This window comes from Eubalaena glacialis, chromosome 16 (genome assembly GCF_028564815.1).
Source record: "Eubalaena glacialis isolate mEubGla1 chromosome 16, mEubGla1.1.hap2.+ XY, whole genome shotgun sequence".
NCBI lineage: Eukaryota > Metazoa > Chordata > Mammalia > Artiodactyla > Balaenidae > Eubalaena > Eubalaena glacialis.
The window spans coordinates 31026171-31046871 of record NC_083731.1 but is presented as its reverse complement, the minus strand read 5'-3'; the positions used below and the strand labels follow the sequence as shown (position 1 = coordinate 31046871).

At 38.4% G+C, this 20701-nt stretch overlaps 1 protein-coding gene across 6 annotated transcripts in view; it reads left to right on the top strand.

The window, feature by feature from the left end:
- LMO7 (LIM domain 7) overlaps positions 1-20701 on the top strand; it is a 192062-nt gene that overhangs the window by 47501 nt on the left and 123860 nt on the right. For all 6 annotated transcript variants that reach the window (XM_061171219.1, XM_061171220.1, XM_061171215.1 and 3 more), the window contains exon 3: positions 13909-13979. In XM_061171219.1, the coding sequence (XP_061027202.1) occupies positions 13909-13979 (71 nt within the window). The remainder of the gene's footprint in view (positions 1-13908; positions 13980-20701) is intronic.

Sequence of the window (20701 nt, the reverse complement as noted above, 5' to 3'; positions counted from 1 at the left end):
TTGATGGTGACCTAAGGCAGAACGGGGTATCTACTGAACTAGTGGCTCAGGAAATCGGTCTCACAGAAGATGTAGAGGGAGAAGGACTCTTTTGGGGGCAGTGGTGTTTGGGGAAAACAGTGGAGGGGTATACTTTGTGTTGTTGTGATGGAGGGATGAAGGCACTGGAGGATACTGATTTCTTGTGTATACACAGAATCAAGGAATCACGTGTGAGAATCCAGGGATGAAAGACCAGGAGGGAGGGAGGGAAGCCTTACCCTAAGGACAAATGGACCTTTGGAAGATTTTGAGCAGTGGTTTTGATTTTTAAGGAATGATAGGTAGCCTTTGAAGTACAGAGTAGAAAAGGGGGAGATCAAGGCAAGGTGATCAGTAGGCTGTTGAAATGTCACATCTGCCAGAAGAGACGCCGAGAACTGGGGTGGAGAGAATTGACGTGGATTTGGAGGGACCGGAAAGTTCATGCTCGTGTTTTGAGTCTGGGCAGCTGGGAGGGTGTTGGTATCATGATTTCAGTAGAGAAGTGAGGTGTGGCAGTTCAGTCCTGGGTGAGAGGGTGAGGTCTGTCTTACATGTGGGCTCTGTGGTGATGTCTGGGTGCCCAAGAGGAGACGCTCAGCGGAGAGGTGTGAGTATGAGGCTGGAGGGGCGCTTCGGGGGAAGGACAAGGGTTGCAAGTTCAGGGCTACCTGCTTGGCGTTTGTAATTGAATGAGCAGAGTTTAGAAGGTGGAGGAAGGACGCTGAGCAGGTGAACTGAAGAATTTGGAGGGCGTGGTTGGCAGGTCAAGCTTCACGGTTTGGAGGAGGGTGAAGTAATTACCCTGGAGAAGTTTTCCGGACTAACCCATACCCTCCTGCCTTGCACACATTCTGTCACGCCCAGCTGCCCTCTGCCAGGGATCCTTCTCAGTTTTGCCTGAACATTCAGACGCATCTTCAGTTTGTTGTGCTTGGTTGCCTGCCCGTATTATCTCCCTTTTAAAGCATAGTTTTAGGCTCGGAGAGCAGAATCCACGTATAGCCTAAGCCTCATAGAACCCAGATCTGTGAGCTTCCCTGATGCTTTACTGGATGAGAGAGAAATCATCCAGAGTACTGAGAGGAATCTTAGACATCTCACCCATATGTTCGAACATTTTTTATATCAGGAGTTTACTTTCTGCAAAAATGCAGGTCATTCCACATTGGAGAATTCTATTATGGTAGAAAGTTGTTCCATGTAGTGGGTCCCAGGTCTACAATTTAAACAGATTGTACATTTTAACGTGCAAATTTTTCTACAGAAGTCTCAAAATCTATTGTGTGTTTCAAAATCAATTTGGTAGAAACACATCAGAAGCTCTTATAGAATGAATAAAGGAGACAGATTAGTGGTGTTTATATTACTTAATTTTTTTCAGCTGTATTGAGGTATAATTGACAAATCAAACTGTAAGATATTTCTCTTTTTTGTTTTCATCAAATGTTGCTTGGTGATATGTTTTTAAGCTATTTTGTTGAATTTTTAAAAAAATGTACTTGTATCTAGCCATGAAAACTGAGGTATAAACCGCAGCTTATACCTCTGCAGTACCAGGAACTTGCCAGCAGGTGGTAGCAGAGAGCAGGAACTGATTTCCTGTTCGGTTTCCTTCGATTTCCAATAAAAAACCAAAGAACCATTTAGAGTTGTGAGCTGTAGTGATGATTTACTCCAAATTCTTTTTCTTATGAGGAAATCAAGACTCACAGAGCTCTAGATACCTAACAGTTTATCGGAGACCATTCTTAGCAAAACTCCGTAAGGGCGCTTCTGGAGAAGTTGAACTTCAGGTGTCTGTCTAGGCTGTTTGAATCAGGCTCCCTTAGAGAAAGGCCTGGGACCTGTATTGTTTTACAGGCGCCACAAGTGATTCTTTTATACGCTAAATTCTGAGTCAACGAGAGAGTCCTTCCTACAGGGCAGGAGTTATGCGGGGCCTTCAGAATTCAATGAAAATCCCTGCGGATTTTCAAACTGACATGCCCGCAGGGCCAGCCAGGTGGTGAACTGGGGCGAGGAAGGGTGGGTGTAGCAGATGGGAGGATAGGGTCTGTGGCTCTCTGCAGAGTGTGTTCTCCCCGGGGCCGCCCATCACTAACTCAGGGCAGCCAATTGTGGCTATGAGGTAATGCATGCCCAGCGTTGGCAGACCATTTCTTTTTTAAAGAGAAGCTGGTGATCCAGCTCTTTGCTTCCTCTTGCCCAACTTCAACATTGTGTGTGGGCCAAACAAAACGTGTCCAGGTTGGAGTCAACCTGTCGGCTGTGACAGCCCCTTCAAGGACTTAGGCCAGTAGGGGAGGCAGGGAGGCGAGTACACATGTGCCTGCAGTGATGTGAATGTCACGGGCAGCCAGGAGGTGAAGGCGCAGCGGGGGAAGAGGGAGCCCTCAGCACTGCGTGAGGGGGTCAGGCACACGTTCTGACATTGAGCTCTCAAGGTCGGCGATATTTTTTTTTTTTTTTGGGGGGGGGGAAACAATCTCGTCCATTTGTATGGGCAGAGTCTTCCTTCTGTTATCCTAAGATGGAACATTCATATCAATCTTTTCACATGTCACTATACCAGGATACAGTTGTCCCTTGGTATCTGTGGGGGATTGGTTCCAGGATCTCTTGGGGATACCAAAATCCGGGGATGCTCACGTCCCTCAAATAAAATGCCCTAGTGCAGTCAGCCCTCCATATTCGTGGGTTCCACATTCCCAACACTCAGTACAGAGGGCTGACTGTGGTGTTAAAGAAGTTACTCTCAGTGCTTCCATTTTTATAGTCTTGAAACAAAGTTTAAATTATTACTAAAAATTATTACTAAATTAAATTATTACTAACATTATTACTAAAAACTAAAATTATTACTCAGCCAAGGATATTTTAAACTAATAATTAGATGTGTTATGGAGCCCTGAGCAATATCTACTTTTGAGATAAATAATCTGGAGACTTTGTTGATCTATTAAGGCCCTAGAAAGAACCTAGGAGAAACTTTGTTCCTACAAGTCGTTTGAGGAAAACTGACTTCGGAACCATTCTGTTGTGGGGATGGTAATTAATTCACAACAGGAGCTAATGTGGAGGGGCTATGGCCCTCTGTGTCCCATCTTACCTGTGTTTTCTGTTTTGAAACCATATACGTAAAGTGAGCTATAAAAAAAGGCCATAACTGCACTTAAGAAAACTTAGGGTTGTAGAATTGTTTAGAGATAATGCAAAGATGACACATTTAAAAGTAAAAAGATAGATGCAAGTATATAAAAGGAAATATCATGATTAAAACATTTCTGTATGTGAGGTAGTGGGCTGGAAGTTTCACTTTGCAAATTTAGACCTATTCCTATGAAATTATAAATAAGTTTTTTAGGGAGATAGGCGTTTAGGAGATAGTAAACAAATTACTTTAATAGCTTAACATATAGTGAACTTCCTTTGTGTATGGGGTATGAGATGGTATTGAACACCTTTTAAAAAGTCTTCTTTATTGAACTTGAATAAAATGCACAAATTTTTAAGTGTACAATTCATTGAGTTTAAGAACATGTTTACTGAGATATAATTCACAAACCATACAATTCACCCTTTTGAAGTGTACAGTTCATTGGTTTTTAGTGTATTCGCAGGATTGTGCAACCCTCACCCCAGCCTAATTTCAAAACGTTTTCGTCACTCCCAAAGACACCCTATACCCATTAGCACTCACACATTCTTCCCTTCCCTTAGTCCCTGGCAACCACTAATCTACTCTCTGTTGCTATGGTTTTGCCTTCTCCGGGCATGTCACAGAAATGGAATCGTAATATGTAGTCTTCTGTGCCTGGCTTCTTTCACTTAGCCTCATGTTTTCTAGGTTTGTCCATGTTGTAGATGTATCAGTACTTCATTCCATTTTATGGCTGAATGATATTCCACTGTATGGTTATACCATATTCTGTTTATTCATTCATCAGTTGATGGATTGATGGGTTATTTTCATTTTTTTGGCTAACACAAGTAATACTGCTATGAAAACTCATATACAGGTTTTTGTGTGAACATGTGTTTTTATTTCTCTCGGGCATGTACCTAGGAATAGGAGTGTAATTATCTCTTTGCTTCCTAGAAATTCACTGTTGAATGGAAGGAAGGCTGATGATTGTGTACCAGAAGGACGACATTGTTAGTTTGCAGTAGGAATCCATCAAGAATCATTTAAGCAGCTCCTGTGTCACAGGTCGCCTCAAGTTCGTCCCTTAATGCCAAACTTACACTGGAGAGTAAAGCATATCCTAGGGGTGTGACTATCCATTTGAAGTTCATGTAAAATAAGTAATGACTTTCACCTGTAATACAGATACACTATTTCCCAAAATGAATGTTTCCCACAGTGATGACTCTCATAGTAATTCACCAGGAGGTAAGCAGGTTAATTGTTGAGACTTGCTAATGTGTATGTGTGTGTGACATTTCTGCACAAAACAATGATGTCTCTTGACTCTTGAGAACCAATGATTATATTAAGCATTTGAACTCTACTTAAACTATCCTGATAATGGATATTCACGTCTACATGTGCCTTGTGTGCTATTTATTTAAAAAACTCCTTGATCGAGGATAAAAAAATAATTTATGCACTAGACTAGGCTTTTGGTAGACTTTTTTTTCCTTTGCAATATTTTACCTATTGTCTGCAACAGCTTAAGTTTGGAGCATGAACTTTATTTATAGACAAAATGTACTTTATTCTTTAGAAGCAGTTTTGTGATTCTTAACAAAGTATAGCTGTAAAACTTGAGCACATTTTTGTGTGTCATGTTTTTGGTGAATTTAACTAGCTGCTAATAGGACTCAGGTTGTCTTGGATTTCATATCTAGATGAAACCTGGTACATAAATTGTCAGCCCTGGAGCAAATCTTTCTTCCCTTGGTTTTATTTAGTTCTTTCCAGTTGTTTTCCATTTGTGGCTTATTAATGGTTGTGGTTTAGCAAAAATAATCGGAGACTCTAAGCTAAAAGTTGGTATCAGGAAGTGGCCACTTCTCCTGGACCAGAAATTATGTTTAAACTCATTCCTTTTTTTTTTGCCCCCAAAATATCTGAGTGTAGCTGGCATTTGGCCTAATGATGATTAAGAATTTGGAGGGTTTATAAAGACAGTTGGCTTTTAATTATCCAGAACACACCGGGAGCTGTGTACTTTGCTGTTTGTCTTCCCTTCCCGGCTGCATGAAGACTTGGGAGCCTTCCCAACAGGAGGGGAAGTGGGGAGGTGTAATTTACACTAGCCGCTAAGACCAAGGGCTTACCATGGGCAGTGGGGCAGAAAATGTTTAGATTTTTGACCACTATGAGACTTTCGGATTCCATTTAGAATTCAGTGATCTGTGCAATTCTAATACCACGATCTTGGAAGACTGTGAGTTGGCTTTGGGTTTGCTATCAAGTGATATTAGCATTGGCGAAAATAGTCCTGGTATATGCCGGGATATTATGTAGTACAATGCCAAATCTTAAGAGAGGCCAGTGACTTGAGAATTATGTCACTTAAAGCAATGCTGAATATACAATATAAGTTAACCAAGAACATGCTGTAATTCAGAGGCTTAACCACATTTGAGAGAGATGCCTAGGCTTAAAATGCCATTTTGACCACATATTTCAAAACAGGGTTAGACTTTTAAAGAGGAATTTCCAAGAATTACTTCATCTTTTTATATTCCTAGTGCCAAGCACCATGCCAAGTACGTGCATAGCAATTGTCATTACATGATTTTTGAATGAGTGAATAACCAAATACTTTCTTAGTATCTTAGTTAAAATTAAGAAAGATAATTTAAATGGAAAATTGAATTCTAATGTATTCTTCGGTCTGGAAAAAATTTATGTAGCAAATCAGTGGTGAAATGCTCTCAACTTTGAGGTTTTCATCTAAGAATATTCCCTTTTAAAAAGGTGTATCACTAGAGTGATATGTTTCCATAGACTCTTGTATGTGTTTGTTCTTGAGCTAGTGACAAAACTAGGGTGAGTGATTTTTGGGAACTGAGGCAGGTTCTTCTTCTAAAACACAACCAATCCCCACCCTCCCTACCCCCCATACACTTGAAATTTAACCATCAGTTTTGCTTTTTTTGGGGTCTTGCTCTTCCTTGCTTCAAATACTTGTAGTGCAAAAATTCAAAGATTTAACATAAGTGACTAGTATGTGTAAGCTGTATTTCAACCAATGAGAAGTTGGGTAAGACAGTCTTGCCCTTGAGAGTATGCAGAATAGGCTGGGATGGCTGGGAATAGGTTCCTAATTACATTGTCAGGTTCACTCAGTGCTTCCATAGACACTCTCATTGGATGCTCACTGCCTGTTATGTAGGGACTGACCTAGGTCTCAACTCAAGCAAGCATATTTTAACTCAGTTTCCTCATGTCAAGATGGGGTAACAGTGTCCACCACACAGGGTTGCTGTGAAGATTAAGGGAGATCGTGCACGAAGTAAACAGAGTAAGTGTTAGCTGTCAATCCTGGAACCCCTTTTCTAGCTGAGAAGGCTGAGGCCTGGGGAAATTGGGAGACTTCATTATACAAAGGAGTCTGAGACTCCGTCTCAACTTCTCTGACTTCAAATTTTTATTAGGGTAGTTTAAAAAGGACACTACCCATACTCCCAGGTATCAAAACCAAACTTATGGTTACCAAAGGGGATACGTGGGGGGATGGGGGATGGGGGGAGAGATAAATCAGGAGCTTGGGATGAACATACACACACTACTATGTATAAAATAGATAACCAACAAGGACCTACTGTATAGCACAGGGAACTCTACTCAATATTCTGCAATAACCTATATGGGAAAAATATCTGAAAAAGAATGCATATATGTATTCAATATACATATAACTGAATCACTTTGCTGTACACCTGAAACTAACACAACATTGTAAATCAACTATACTCCAATAAAATTAAAAAAAAATAAGATAAAAAGGACAGAGCCCCACCCTTTTTGGAAGAATTGGTTTCTCTAAAACTGTGAATAACCTTTTCAGTAATTTTACTCTGGGCAAGGAAAGAGCTAGAAGGTAGACTTTTTTTATATTTAAATTATGTTTAGTTTTTACCTAATATTTTCGACTGTGTGCCACAATCCTTGCATTATAGGTTTTAGTATGTGTGACCAATGAGATTTGTCAAAGTTATTGAATCTTAAATAATGTATACGTCTCATGGAATTCCTGATAAAAATTGGACCTGTTTTGCAGCATCATGGGAATCATATAATGATTGCTTCAAAAATGAATTTTGATGGACGAAAGGAGAGAAGGGTGTTTTTAATTCTTTGGTGGCTTTTTAGAGACTGAAAACACGACAGCTCCTTGATGTGTGCCAGCCTGTGGGGGAGTCTCTCTGTGGAAACCATGTCCTGTAAGGGCTGTCTCATTGGAAGGTGAGATACTAGGTTATGTTTCTGAATGAAAATGTTAAGGCAGACCCATTGTTTGTGAATTGCTTCATGATGTGGTCCCTGTGTTCCCCAGTGCTTTCTGAGGGTAAATATTCCTTGGGTTTTTGTTTTTTTGGCATGACTTTGGTTGAAATGATTGGCATGATGATCTTATGTGTGTATCTTAAATGCCCTGATGTAGTAGCTGATCAATCAATTAGTAACTTAATTTGGAATCAACTGTGAGCCCAGTTGAAGCTCATCATCTAGTTTTTGTCAGCAAACATCCCTTTTCCTCTTTTAAAACAAGCTCAAATGGGCCCTGTGTTTTTGCACTGTGATTCACACAAAAGTATGGTGGAGAGTGCTTTTGGGATTCTAAACATCTTTTAAATGGCTGCTTAAAAGGAACTGAAAAATTTACACGAGATGAGTGCCTGCTGACTTGCATTAGTGAGTGTTTCACTGATAACAGTCTGGTATAAAGTGGTCTTTGAAAAGTTCCCAGAATGTTTGGGGTTTAGGTCGTGTGGTTTCTTGGCCAGAATTGGAACTGAGATGTGAAGTTTTAGAGAAACTTGTTGCTTAGATTGGTGGGAAATCTCATCCAGTGAGAGGATTTAAATAAAGCTGTAAACAAAACAATAAAGGGTATGAAGATAATTCCCATTGATATATTACATTAATATATTTCATAACAAGAGAAATGGCTTTTTTTGAAATTTGCCAACTTGGCACTTATTGAGGGTGTGTTCGGTTGGTAGGTATTTTATTCCACAACATATGCCCTTTAAAAGCTTTGTATCAAGGGCTTCTTTGGAGGCTACAGGTGGTAGGACGGGTTTGACAGCAATGTTTGTGCGGTGTGTACTTTTGGCGCGCTGCTCCGCCCTTAATGTGCTCAGGGGGAGTAATTATAACTTCACAGGAAGCATCTCACCCAAGAGCCTCACACTTGGCCCTCCCTGTTGCTTCTTAGCTTCTTTCCAACAAGATGGCTGCTCAGCACACAGGGTCACATGGCTGGAAGATGCACTGGCCTCGACTACAGTGTGTAGTCTTTTTTTTTTTCCTTTTCTTTTTGAAGATATCAAATATCTTCACATATCATTTGTGGGCTGTGAAGTAGATATGGCAAATACTTCTTTCCCTTTGAAAATTAGGGAACTGAGCAGTAACTTAATAGAAGTGTGTAGAGTGAGATGGGTCCAGGATTAAACCCCAGATGAAATCTGATGTACGTCTTAGGTTATTTCAAGTGGTACTGATTTTATTCAACTGTATTAGGAAAATATGGAAAGGGACAAGGAAGAGGGAAGAAAACAAGTTTTTACAGAAGGCAAGGTGTGGCCGTTTGACGACATAGTGATTACTCCTGTTTGTGTTGACTTTTGATAACTCAGTGGGAAACACGTGGTCTCTATTTAGTTCCTGTGAATCACAGCCTCATTACATAAAATGTGTCACACCTCAAATAGCTTGCTAATGAGTGAGGTTGAAAATTATTGAAAATCACAATGAGTAATTGTTAGATTAGAACTACCAAACAGTTTTTCTTTCAAAATTCTGGTATTTCTTTTAGCATACTGAATTCTTCAAACACGGATGCATTCACATTTTAAAGTATGATTTCATTTTTTTGAACAGAACAGCCTTCACTCTATTTTGAGGTCCTTTCTAGATCTCTATAATTTTTTTTTTTTTTTTTACAGTTTCCGGGTTATACAAGGTAGTCTAGTGGAGTTTTATAATGTAACTCAGTTTCTTCCTTTTAAGTAAAGGATGTTACTTCTGGCAACATGGACTTTCTCTTTGCTAAGATGAAACTTTTTATCTTCATTCTACAGAGGGATAGTAATAGCTAATTGTGCTAACATTTGTGAATGCTTTTTCTGAATCAGGCAAGTGCTTCATATGCAGTATCCCATTTAATACTCTGCGCAACCCTGTGACATAGGTACTTTGTATCTCTGTTGCATCCGTAAGAAAACAAAGAGGTTAAGCACCCTCTCCAGGGTTATAGGTAGGAAATAGTGGGGCAGGGATTCACAGGCTCTAGAGCCCCGCCCTGGCCTCACCTGGCCATGGTAGGTGCCGTGCTGTGTGTTGCTGTGTGTTTCTTAAGGAACGTGGCCCAGGCAGCTGCTATAGACTGAAAATCCCTGCTATGAATTTATGTTCTCTTTTTAGTTTAAAACTCTTGGGAAAACTATTTTGTTTTAATTTCTTAGGAGAGGTCTTAGATGAGTTTATATTTATATGGATGTATAAATTGCTAATTAAAAATTTTAGTTTACAGTGATCAGATGTTTTTCCTTGTTGAGCTTGAGGTAGATAGTATATACAGTATGAACATTTTGTAATGTTCATGAAAATGTCAAGAGAAATGCTGAAACCATTTACAGATGAGTTTTCATTTTATTAACATTTAGAATGCCATTTTCTCTCTATCACACACATACACACACACAGTCATTATGTGTTAAGACACAAGTCGTTTTTTTTTCAGGAACATTGAAAAAAAGTTAATTCAACATTTTTTATTTACAGAGTTACCTTTTTAATACCCTTAACAGTGGAGGATTATTTTTGAAGGCACATTGCATGGTAAAATACATTAATTTAAATTTAAAAAGTCTAAACACAGATGGAAGACAACTTAATTTTTTTTTTAGTTTAGAAACTCTTTGTGTCTGATGCAGTTGAGACATTCTCTTACTGAGTGCTTGTAAAATGCTGTAGGTTTTTGGTATCTGTTCCATGTGGATGATTCTATAACTTTCTAGAAAGTTAAACTTTCTGAACCTCAACCTTCTTACTAGTGAAAGGGGGAATAATAAGGATTATTAAACTTAAGGACATGTGCATTTCATAGATGAGAAAAATTACCTATATGAAAACTGGTGTCCTTCTCTTCCTTTATCCTTTAAATGTAGGAGACACAGGAAATTGACCTAAATCTGATGGAATCTGACTTCTTTTGAATGTTTTTAAAAAAATATTAATTAATTTATATATCTATTGCACAAGAAACACCTGTGGTTACTACAGAATATACATAAGCAAAAAAAAAATACTAAAATTAGCTATAATTCTACCACTTAGAAATAATTACTGTTAATATATTTATTCTATATTTATTTATATAATGCATACTTATATATGCATATTTATATAATGCATAGAGTTATAGAAATTGGGATCATACTCCACGTACTTTTTCACAAATTGCTTTATAATTAATATGTTCAGTATTCTTTACAAGTGATAAATCTACTTTTCTGACATGAATTTAAATTTCATGAAGTTTTCTGTTTTATGGTTATATTATAATTTATCTGATTTCTTATTGTTGAGCATTCAGGGTGTTTTAAGTTGTTGCTATTATGTGTAATGCTGTGAAGCAGTTCTTCTACTGATGTCTCTGAGTCCTTGTTCTGTTGCCTTAATATAAATTCCTAGATCTGCACATAGTGTGCCCAAGAGTATGTGTGTTTAAGATGTCAGACACGTTTTACAAATTGCCTTCAGCAATGATGGTGTCATTTTATATTATCTTCAGTAGTGTACAGAGCATGCCAGATTCCCATGTCTTCAAAATATAGACTATCATTTCAGAATCTGTTTAGTTTTTACATTCTGTCTTTGTAAATACAGTATAAATGGAGTCTGGTCTTATATCATCATTATTTAGATTTTGATAAGTGTATATGTACAAGAGTACATTCGTATTTTGACATATGGAGGGAGGTGGTCTGAAATCCGCTCCATACTATGATTTTGCCTTTCTGTAGTCTTTTTGGAGAAATGAACCATTCTGGATAGAAAACCCAACTATGGGTTTTCTAAATCTCTCTCTCTATTCCATTATTTCTACTTTGTTAATATTCTGAATCTAACTCAGCTTTTTTGTCTATGTGGTGCAGAGGTATTCTTTTTTTTAAAAACTTTAAAAAAATTATTTATTTATTTATTTATTTATTTATTTATTTTTGGCTGCGTTGGGTCTTTGTTGCTGCGCGTGGGCTTTCTCTAGTTGCAGCGAGCAGGGGCTACTCTTCGTTGCCGTGGGCGGGCTTCTCATTGCGGTGGCTTCTGTTTGTTGCAGAGCACGGGCTCTGGGCGCACGGGCTTAAGTAGTTGTGGCACACAGGCTCAGTAGTTGTGGCTCATGGGGTCTAGAGCGCAGGCTCAGTAGTTGTGGCGCCTGGGCTTAGTTGCTTTGCGGCATGTGGGATCTTCCTGGACCAGGGCTCTAACCCATGTCCCCTGCATTGGCAGGTAGATTCTTAACCACTGTGCCACCAGGAAAGTCCCCAGAGGTATTCTTTTGAGGGCTAATTATTGCGATGTGTTGTCAGCGTGTTACTTGAAGGTTGATGTGTGTAATGAGGTTAAGCATATACCTCTGTGAGCCACCCTCAGGTACAAGATTGCACTGCATCTTGGCCATTATAAGCTAATAAGTAGGTGATATTTACCCTGTTTCAGATGAGCAGACTGGTGTTCATGGAGGCTATTCAACTTGCTTAAGGTCACACAGCTACTAGATAATGAAAGTGGGATTTGAATATACTTTTGTCTGACTTGCGCCCTTTCTCCTTCCATTTTGTCACTTGCTACACTGCCTCTCGACTGGCCCATCCAGTGCTGCTGACTGTCACTTGTCACTGTTCTCCATGTGTCTGTGGGGCACAACCCTTCTTCCTTCTAACTCGCCGCTTCTAATCTACCTTGATTTGGGAATGTAATCCCTAGATTGTTTCAGTGGTGGGTAATTGAGTATTGGTGGCTCTGAGTGGCTTTCCTAATGACTAGAGAGAATGGGCTTTGACATCTGCTTTGGCTGTTCGTGGGAGTTTTTCATGCTTTTCAGCTTTGGGTAGGAGTTCCCAGATAAATGAGATGCTACTATGTTTTCACTAGCTGGGATTAGTGCTCACCTTGAGTTTGTTTTGGATTTATTTGGGGAAAATTCAAGAGAGTTTGTGCTGCATAGGTTACCTGGGATAATCCATGGGCCACTCAAGGTTATCCCTGAAGGAATATACCATTCCATTTGGATATGTTTTACTGAACTTTTAAACTTTGTGTTTTACTTATGTGGCTATGAGCTCCTTGCATTTTTTTTTAGATCTACACCCAGTATCCAAGTAAGTGCGCGTAACGGAGACACTCAGCAAATGTTTAATTCATGCAGCAATGTAGCCCTTCTGTAGATTAATGACCTTTGTAGGAAAGGATCTGCTACTTCTTCCTGCATTTGAGTGTGTCACCTCCTGGCCCAGGCTCCTGTCCCTGTTTATAGAACCAGCTTGTGAGAAACTAACTTTAATTCTAGAAATAGCCATTGTTATGTCAGTTACCCATTATTATGTGTACCTATGGCACTGTTGGGTGTTGTGGAAAAGATGCAGAAGACATACAGGGACTCTAGGTGCACGGTAAAGGTCACAGTGGTGAGTAAGGACAGCAGGAGCTTTGTAGCTCACCTAGGGTTTAAGGTTAGTGACTTCCCAATCAGGTTTCCGAGATCAGATTTCTCCCTGAAGTGGCAGGTGGAGCAGGGCCTCTGCTTGTGGGTGGTGGGTCCATCTCTAGGGCGGCTGCTGTCCCAGCTGTTGTGGTACACCTGCCCACACCCTTGGCTGGGGACTCAGTCCCAGAGTATTCCTGGAGCACCTTTTCCCTACATGGCCTCCATTTTCTCTGCTACTATTGTCCCTATGGAATCCCCTTTCCTCCCAACCACTCCACCCTCAGAAGACAGAGGAAGACAGAATTGGTAGACACTTTTTCAGCAGTTTCACTAAGAACATTGGTGGTGGTAACCGTAGATGGGCTGTTCATATGTAAAAGCCTTAAGTGGGGAATTGTCTGTTTAGAGATGTACCACCTTCCCTCTCTGTCTTTTGTCTCTCAATGTCAGGATTTAATCGTTTTCTTCCTATTGCAGTAAATAGCTCTTTACACAAATCAAGGCCATTTCATGAATACGTTTAAGGAGAGTCATGCCCTCTGCTATTTAGCTTTGTAATGAAACTTGAGGAATTTAAGGGTGGAATTGAAATTAATGATGTGAGTATACAGTTGGTATTTCAAGTTTATATCTTAATCTGGTTTTATTTACTCTTAGTAGAGTAGATTGCCCATAGGGCTTTTTTTTTTAAATAGAAAATATGCTGGAAATTAAGCTTCTAACTTTTGTTTATCCTCCATAAAATGGTTGCATCATAGAAAACACTCGCTGTGGTTTTTTCTGTTTATATTTGTTCATACTAAAATGGTTAACCTTTCTCTTTGTAACATAGAACAGTGCATAGAATTTCCTGTATGGGACAACTTTTGGTGATACATGCACATTCTCCAAGTATGATCTTAGATGCATATTAATTAATCTGATACTGGATTTGACTTGTGTGTTATCCCTGATTTAGAGAAAACTAATACCCAAATATGTCTTTCAGGCAGTAACAGAGAAGAATTTTGAGACAAAGGATTTTCGAGCCTCCCTGGAGAATGGTGTTCTGTTGTGTGAGTAAGTATTTAAAGCATTAAAAAAAATAATTCAAAAGCAAAGGGGCGCGAGCGCGTGCGTGCGTGTGCGCGTGTGCGTGCCTGTTATGAGGTGTCTTCATTCCCCAACCCCCCCATGGCCACCGTAGTCACTGATATGTCTTCTTGGTAACAAGTGAGATTTGATCCCTGCAAATTGACACCCTGACGGTACCAGACAGTAGGAAGGGGTTATCGGTCTCTGTATCTAGAGATAACATTGGTGAAATATATATTATTTTAAATTAGTAAACAAGAAAGATTCTGTTATTGCTTGATGGGCCAGTAGGGGTGGTGGTTGAGAAGCAAGCCCTATCGCATAGCACCAGCTCTCACTTGCTGTGGATATTCTAATGTATGGAGTTGCCTGGTTTAGAAGTTAATTTAAAGCTTGTTTCCTTCATCAGTAAACAGTGATGACTGTAGAACAAATTTAGGCTGTAGCAAATTTTTCTTTGAACCTTTAAGTGGAGTCATTACATTACCACAGTCAATTTGAGTCACAGGCCAGCCATTCATTCAATTAATATGATATTACTGAGAATCACATCTGAGGCTTTGGTTATCCTAAGTCAAATAGACTTGTGCCATGATTGATGGTATGGGGCCTACAGTGTATGTTTAGTGTAATGTTTTGTTCCCCACTGGATGCAGAGTACAGTTAGCTGGGTGGTGACCTTTGGGGGTGAGGGGCACACAGTCTGTGGAATAGAAGAATGCAGTCCTGGGTGAGGGTCCAGATTGCAGACGTGAGCAAATAAAGTATAAGAATGTACTTGTGTATGTACCCACATTTTTGAAACCACTTAAGTATTCCATTCTAGACACTTATCACATAAGTATTTATGGAATCTGTCCACAAGCAAGCACTGGGAGTGTATGTGCTCATACTTAGATGATTTTGATTATCCTTTTAAAGGAAGGTTGTTTGCAGCAAAGATCAGGAGACAGAGGGCCTAGGTTTGATTCCTTGCTTCATACTTTTGGACATTTGAGCAAGTGACTTAACATCTGAGCCTTATTTTCTCATCTGTAAAGTGGAGATCAGGGTATCTGATCTGCCTAATTCACAAAGGTGCAAAGTTCTATAATACATATATTAAGGTTTCCATAAACTATCAAACTTTGTATGAATACAAGTTGTTGCTAGGAAGACGGCAATGAAGATAACAGTCTTTATCTCATCAGCTCTGTTGATAGGTGTTCACACTTCTTTGTCTTAGAGCAGTGTTATTAAGTTGAATCATATGAAGTGTTGATATTCAACCACCTGTGACCTACAGAAATGTCAATTTCATGTGATTCTACCTAATATGTAGTAGGACAGGCATATGCATAAGGGTCACAAGTAAAGTTTAAGGGATGTTTCTTGTCCTTTTCTGATGCCACATTCAGAGTTGTTGTTGCCAAATAGTGTTTAAACTAATATTAGTAGGTCACGTGGCTAGCTCAGTTGGTCACTGATAGGAAATTATCTTGGTTTGCAAATTATATGTTTTATATATTCTAATGTGTTCAGAAGATGGAGGGAAACATGGCTGTTAGACGCATGTGATCTGAAAAGAACCTTAGCCATGAGTGTAGACTATTTAGAGCTTTGCTGCAAAATAACTTTGATGTCAGTTTTAAGTCCCATAAGTCAGGATAGGAGTTAGGTGGGCTTATGTAGGCAGTGGGCCTATGGAGCACAGAGTTGTTTTTAGACATCTGAAAGCATACAACCCAAATAGGTGATCTTTTTAAGAAGTCACTTTGTGGTTAATATAGTTCCAGTGATGAACTATTACTCAAAATATTTTTAGGGACCCCCCTTTTGGGGGCATAGCCTCCATAACTAGGTCATTAAACATACTTGAGAGTGACAGTTAGTGTTTTATTTAAAACGCAATTTATGCAGCAGCCTAAATTACTTGAGGTGATTTCCAAAAACTGTATCCAACCTGAGTATATGGTTACCAGTGAGGATATTCAGAGTTGATAAAAAACTGTTTTGATCATAGGCAGTACTGTTAGATGAAATATTATAAGTTCTACCTTAATGGTCACAGCAAACATTTAGATGCATGTTTAGAGATGTATTAGTTTTTTTCAAATGTCATTTAAATTCACAATTTCCAGAAGCTCATTCTTAGATTGTCTCCTTATTGAAGTAACACCAATTTGGGGTTTTGTGCATTACTAGCTAAGTCTAATCAATCTATTTAGTACCCAGTATTCTTTATTTTTATTTTTTAAATTTATTTATCTTTGGCTGCGTTGGGTCTTTGTTGCCGCGCGCAGGCTTTCTCTAGTTGCAGTGAGCGGGGGCTACTCTTCGTTGTGGTGCGCGGGATTCTCATTGCGATGGCTTCTCGTTTCAGAGCACAGGCTCTAGTCGCGCGGGCTTCAGTAGTTGTGGCATGCAGGCTCAGTAGTTGTGGCGCACGGGCTTAGTGGCTTCGCAGCATGTGGGATCTTCCCGGACCAGGGCTTGAACCCATGTCCTCTGCATTGGCAGGCGGATTCTTAACCACTGCGCCACCAGGGAAGTCCACCCAGTATTCTTTAAATGAATGTTTCCCAAAAGTAGTGTCAGTAAATATTAAGCTGTGGTAATCAGTAATTTTAGTTTATGACGGGATCCCAAAGTACCACATGATGTTTGTATTAAAAAAATCTCTTAATGGTGAATTGCATTATTTTTAGCCACTGGTTAATGAAGACATTTTAATCTAATAGATGTAGTGTTGGAAAAAAGTCCAGGTAACTATATTCTGTATAAATTTATAACTAAAGAAAAGCCTAGCTGGTTGGTCTACAAAATGATTAAGCATCATTGTTTGATCACATATGCCTGAGTAGTTATTATGTCTAAGAGGAAAGCAAAACCTGCTGTTCAGAAGCCTGGTATTGTAAACCCTGACTTTTAAATTAGTGGTAAATATAGTAAGCTGTCTGTCTTTGAGAATATTTTGCCCATCTGAGATCTCAAGCTTTAGCTGAAATATGACTTAAAAATAAATTCAGATTTTTAAAATACTCTATAGGAAAAGGCTGACTTCTGTTTGGTTCACTGTCAGAAAAATTACCAATTCTTGTGAAATATAGGGTCTGCTTATTGCCTTTTAAAAATCTCTAGGCATCCTAGTTCATTATCACCATTAAACAGTTTTCTTATTATTTTATCTAGTAATTTCAGCAGTCTTTTATGCTTTAGTAAGAGTTTATCCTTTTTGAACTGGCATTCTGGAATATCAAAGTCAAGAGTTGGAGGAAATGAGCTCATTATAGCTTTTTCCCAACTGGCACTGTACTGACATTTCAGATAGTTTAAATTGGGTATAAACTCTGCACTGAGGTTTCAGACAAGATACACATCTGAATAATGAGGGTAGTTATGTGCATTTATTGCCTTTTAATCTGAAGTTAGTATCTTCTGTAAATCATTTTAGTGTCATTTAGTTTGATTGACTGTGGGATCCAATCAGTTGAGGGCTAAAGAATACTCCCCCAGTCAAAGTCTGTTGTAGTAATTATTTTACTGTATACCTTAGACATGCAGTCTCTCTTGGCTTTATTAAACAGTGAAATGTGAACGAAATCTAATTTGGGGTTTTTTCTAATTAGTAAAAGGATTGACAGGGGTCTATAAGGTGATTTCAACTCCTTGTTATAATTTTCTATGAATTTTATTAATTGTATTCATTCATCTGTCTCCTATCTTCAGTGTTTATTAGGGTTCCTGAAGACTCCCTTACTATATATTTAAAAATATAGGAGATTTGCCACTACATAAGTATCTGCAGTCCTCTCTTGCTCTGTGGTTCTGCAGAATTATTTCTCTTTAAATGTATCTAGTTGGAGCATATCCAGCTACTGATTAGTAATTTCATAGTTACTCATCTTATGATAGCAATCTTGGAAATATTTAAATGGAAACATTCTTTATTATCTTTATGAAGTAAGAAGATGTATTTGAAGGTAATCTTATTGGGTGTGTCTCTGGTTAGTCAGTCAGTACTTCCCATCCCTGGAATAATGCCAAGTCTTTGCTCTGTCCCAAGTCAGCCATACAGACGTTTATGCCTTTTTGAACTCACAGCTCACATTTTTGAGGAAACTCTTCTCACACTGGCACCAGGCCTTCCTTTCCATGGCTTGCAGCTTGGAAAGAGTGGAGCAAATAAACATTCACCTATTGGTTTGAGAAAACCTATTTCTATTTCTATCTGCTATGTGAATACTATACTGTCTTCCTGTAACGACTGTAATATTTTGTTAAAGGTGCATTCAAAAAAAGAAAAAAATTATTAGAAAATACTCCTGTTAATTTACTATGGGATACTCAGGTGATTGTTTTAAGACATCAGACAAGATAGAGAACCTTGCCACTTCTCATTCATGCGAGAGAGCTCTGTCCTTTGTTAGAGTTGGAGACTTTCACACACTGAGTGACAGCGACATCAGTGGATTCTTGGGGCTTCTATGCAGAGCTCCATGTAAAGCTCAGGGGTCCTTCTGTAAGGATGAAGGCTTTTTTCTTAGAGCTCTTACTGGTTTTGAATTTCCTGAGGACAGGTGCATTCATACAGCTCTCCAGCTCACCAACGCTATCAATTGACCCTGATCCATGTTATAGCCATTTGAAATTTAAGTAATAAGAACTATTTTTCTTCACTTAAAGTGATACAGACTTTGAAGTTTCTATATTATTTGATAATTCAGTAGTATGCAAAGATGCACGTGTTCAAGTTCATAAAGATAATTAACATTTTTAAAACTGCTTTCTCTTCATGGCAGTGTTTTATGGTTGCCATCTGTATGCTGTCTTTTTAAGCTTCACAGTCAATTTTTTCTGTAATTTTATATCCACATATAGCAAAACATCATTTTTTTAAAAGTAGTTTTTCAAGTTGAAGGTCAGCTTGGCAAACATCGATTTAAAAATTCACTTCTGTAATGGTAGTCATGTTATACAGACTCATTGCAAATTTTGCAGAGGTTGTTTTACATTGTGACCTCAAACTTGAAGGTAGAAAGCTTTGGTCCTGTCTCATGAACTTGCATGTACCATCTACAGGGCTTTCTCATCCTAAATATGAATTACTAAGAGGAGGGCACACAACATTTCAGTGCTAGGGTCTCTGAGGAAAAAAAAATGAGAATGATGTTCTACTAAAAATAAATAGGAGTAATATATGTGCTAAATGTGTGTAATATAAACAATTTATATTAAAGTTGATCAGAAAAAGGTTATTTTTGAAGTAGTTTTTTGAAGTCATGAAGGCTCTCAGGTAGGTAATGGAAAACCACGTGTTGGCCAGGAAATGGTGAAAGTACAGGAATTCTAGTCGGTGCAACGAGAAGTATTAAGAAAGGGAAATGAATATTGCAAAAAGGACAAATATATAATGATATCACATCAATTAAAAGTAGAGTAATTGCCTTATATGAGAGACTTAATCTCTAGAATTTTTACATACCAACAATCATCAGTCAGAAAGTCAGATGAGATCTAAGGGATAAGGGCAATAGTGGAAAAGTTTAGAACACAGTTTACTGTTTACTTCAGAGAAATGTGTGAGACTTTTATTTTGTATGTTAAAATGTAATGGTAAACTATATGATTTAAGAAATGGAATGAAAAACTGTATTTCCAATAGTTGTCAATTTGTTTATAATTTTAAGCCAATACCCATGTTAAATCTAGTCAGACTTTTCTTAGAATAAATAGGATTTTAACATTCATAGGGAAGAATAAACAGGTGAGAAAAAGGAAAAATCCTAAAACTAAAAATTTCTGTGGAATGAGACTGTCTCAATATTAGAACAAATGACAGACTTGAGAAAGCACAGTAATTAAAAAATTATGGATTGCTTTATAAATGTACATATTAATGTAATTGGAAGGTCCAAAATACATTCTTATGCATAGGAAGTTGTGATAAAGGACAGATGAGAGAATGGAGAAGAGATGAGTCACTCGATTATTTGTATCGGGGTACATAATTGGCTAAGAATTAATTTACAAACTCACCATATACCACAACTCAACATCAAAAAAACAAACAACTTGATAAAATAATGGACAAAGGACCTGAATAGACATTTTTCCAAAGAAGACACGCAGATGGCCAACAGACACATGTTCAACATCACTAATCATCAGGGAAATGCAAATCAAAATCTCAGTGAGATACTATCTCACACCTGTCAGAATGACTATTATCAAAAAGACAACAAATAACAAGCGTTGGTGAGGATGTGGAGAAAAGGGAACCCTCGTGCACTGCTGGGGGGAATGTAAATTGGTGCAGCCACTATGGAGAACAGTATGGAGGTTCCTCAAAAAATTAAGAATAGAATTACCATTTAATCCAGCAATTCCACTTCTGGTTATTTTCCCCAAGAAAACGAAAGCACTAATTCAAAAAGATATATGCACCCCTAAGTTCATTGCAGCGTTATTTACAGTAGCCAAGATATGGAAGCAACCTAAGCATCCATTAAGAGATGAAGGGATAAAGAGGAGGTGGTATATATGCACAGTGGAATATGACTCTGCCATAAAAAGAATGAAATCTTGCCACTTGTGACAACATAGGTGGACTTAGAGGGTATTATGCTAAGTGAAATGTCAGACAGAGAAAGACAAATACCATGATTCACTTAAATATGGAATCTAAAAACCAAAACAAGTGAACACATATAACAAAACAGAAACAC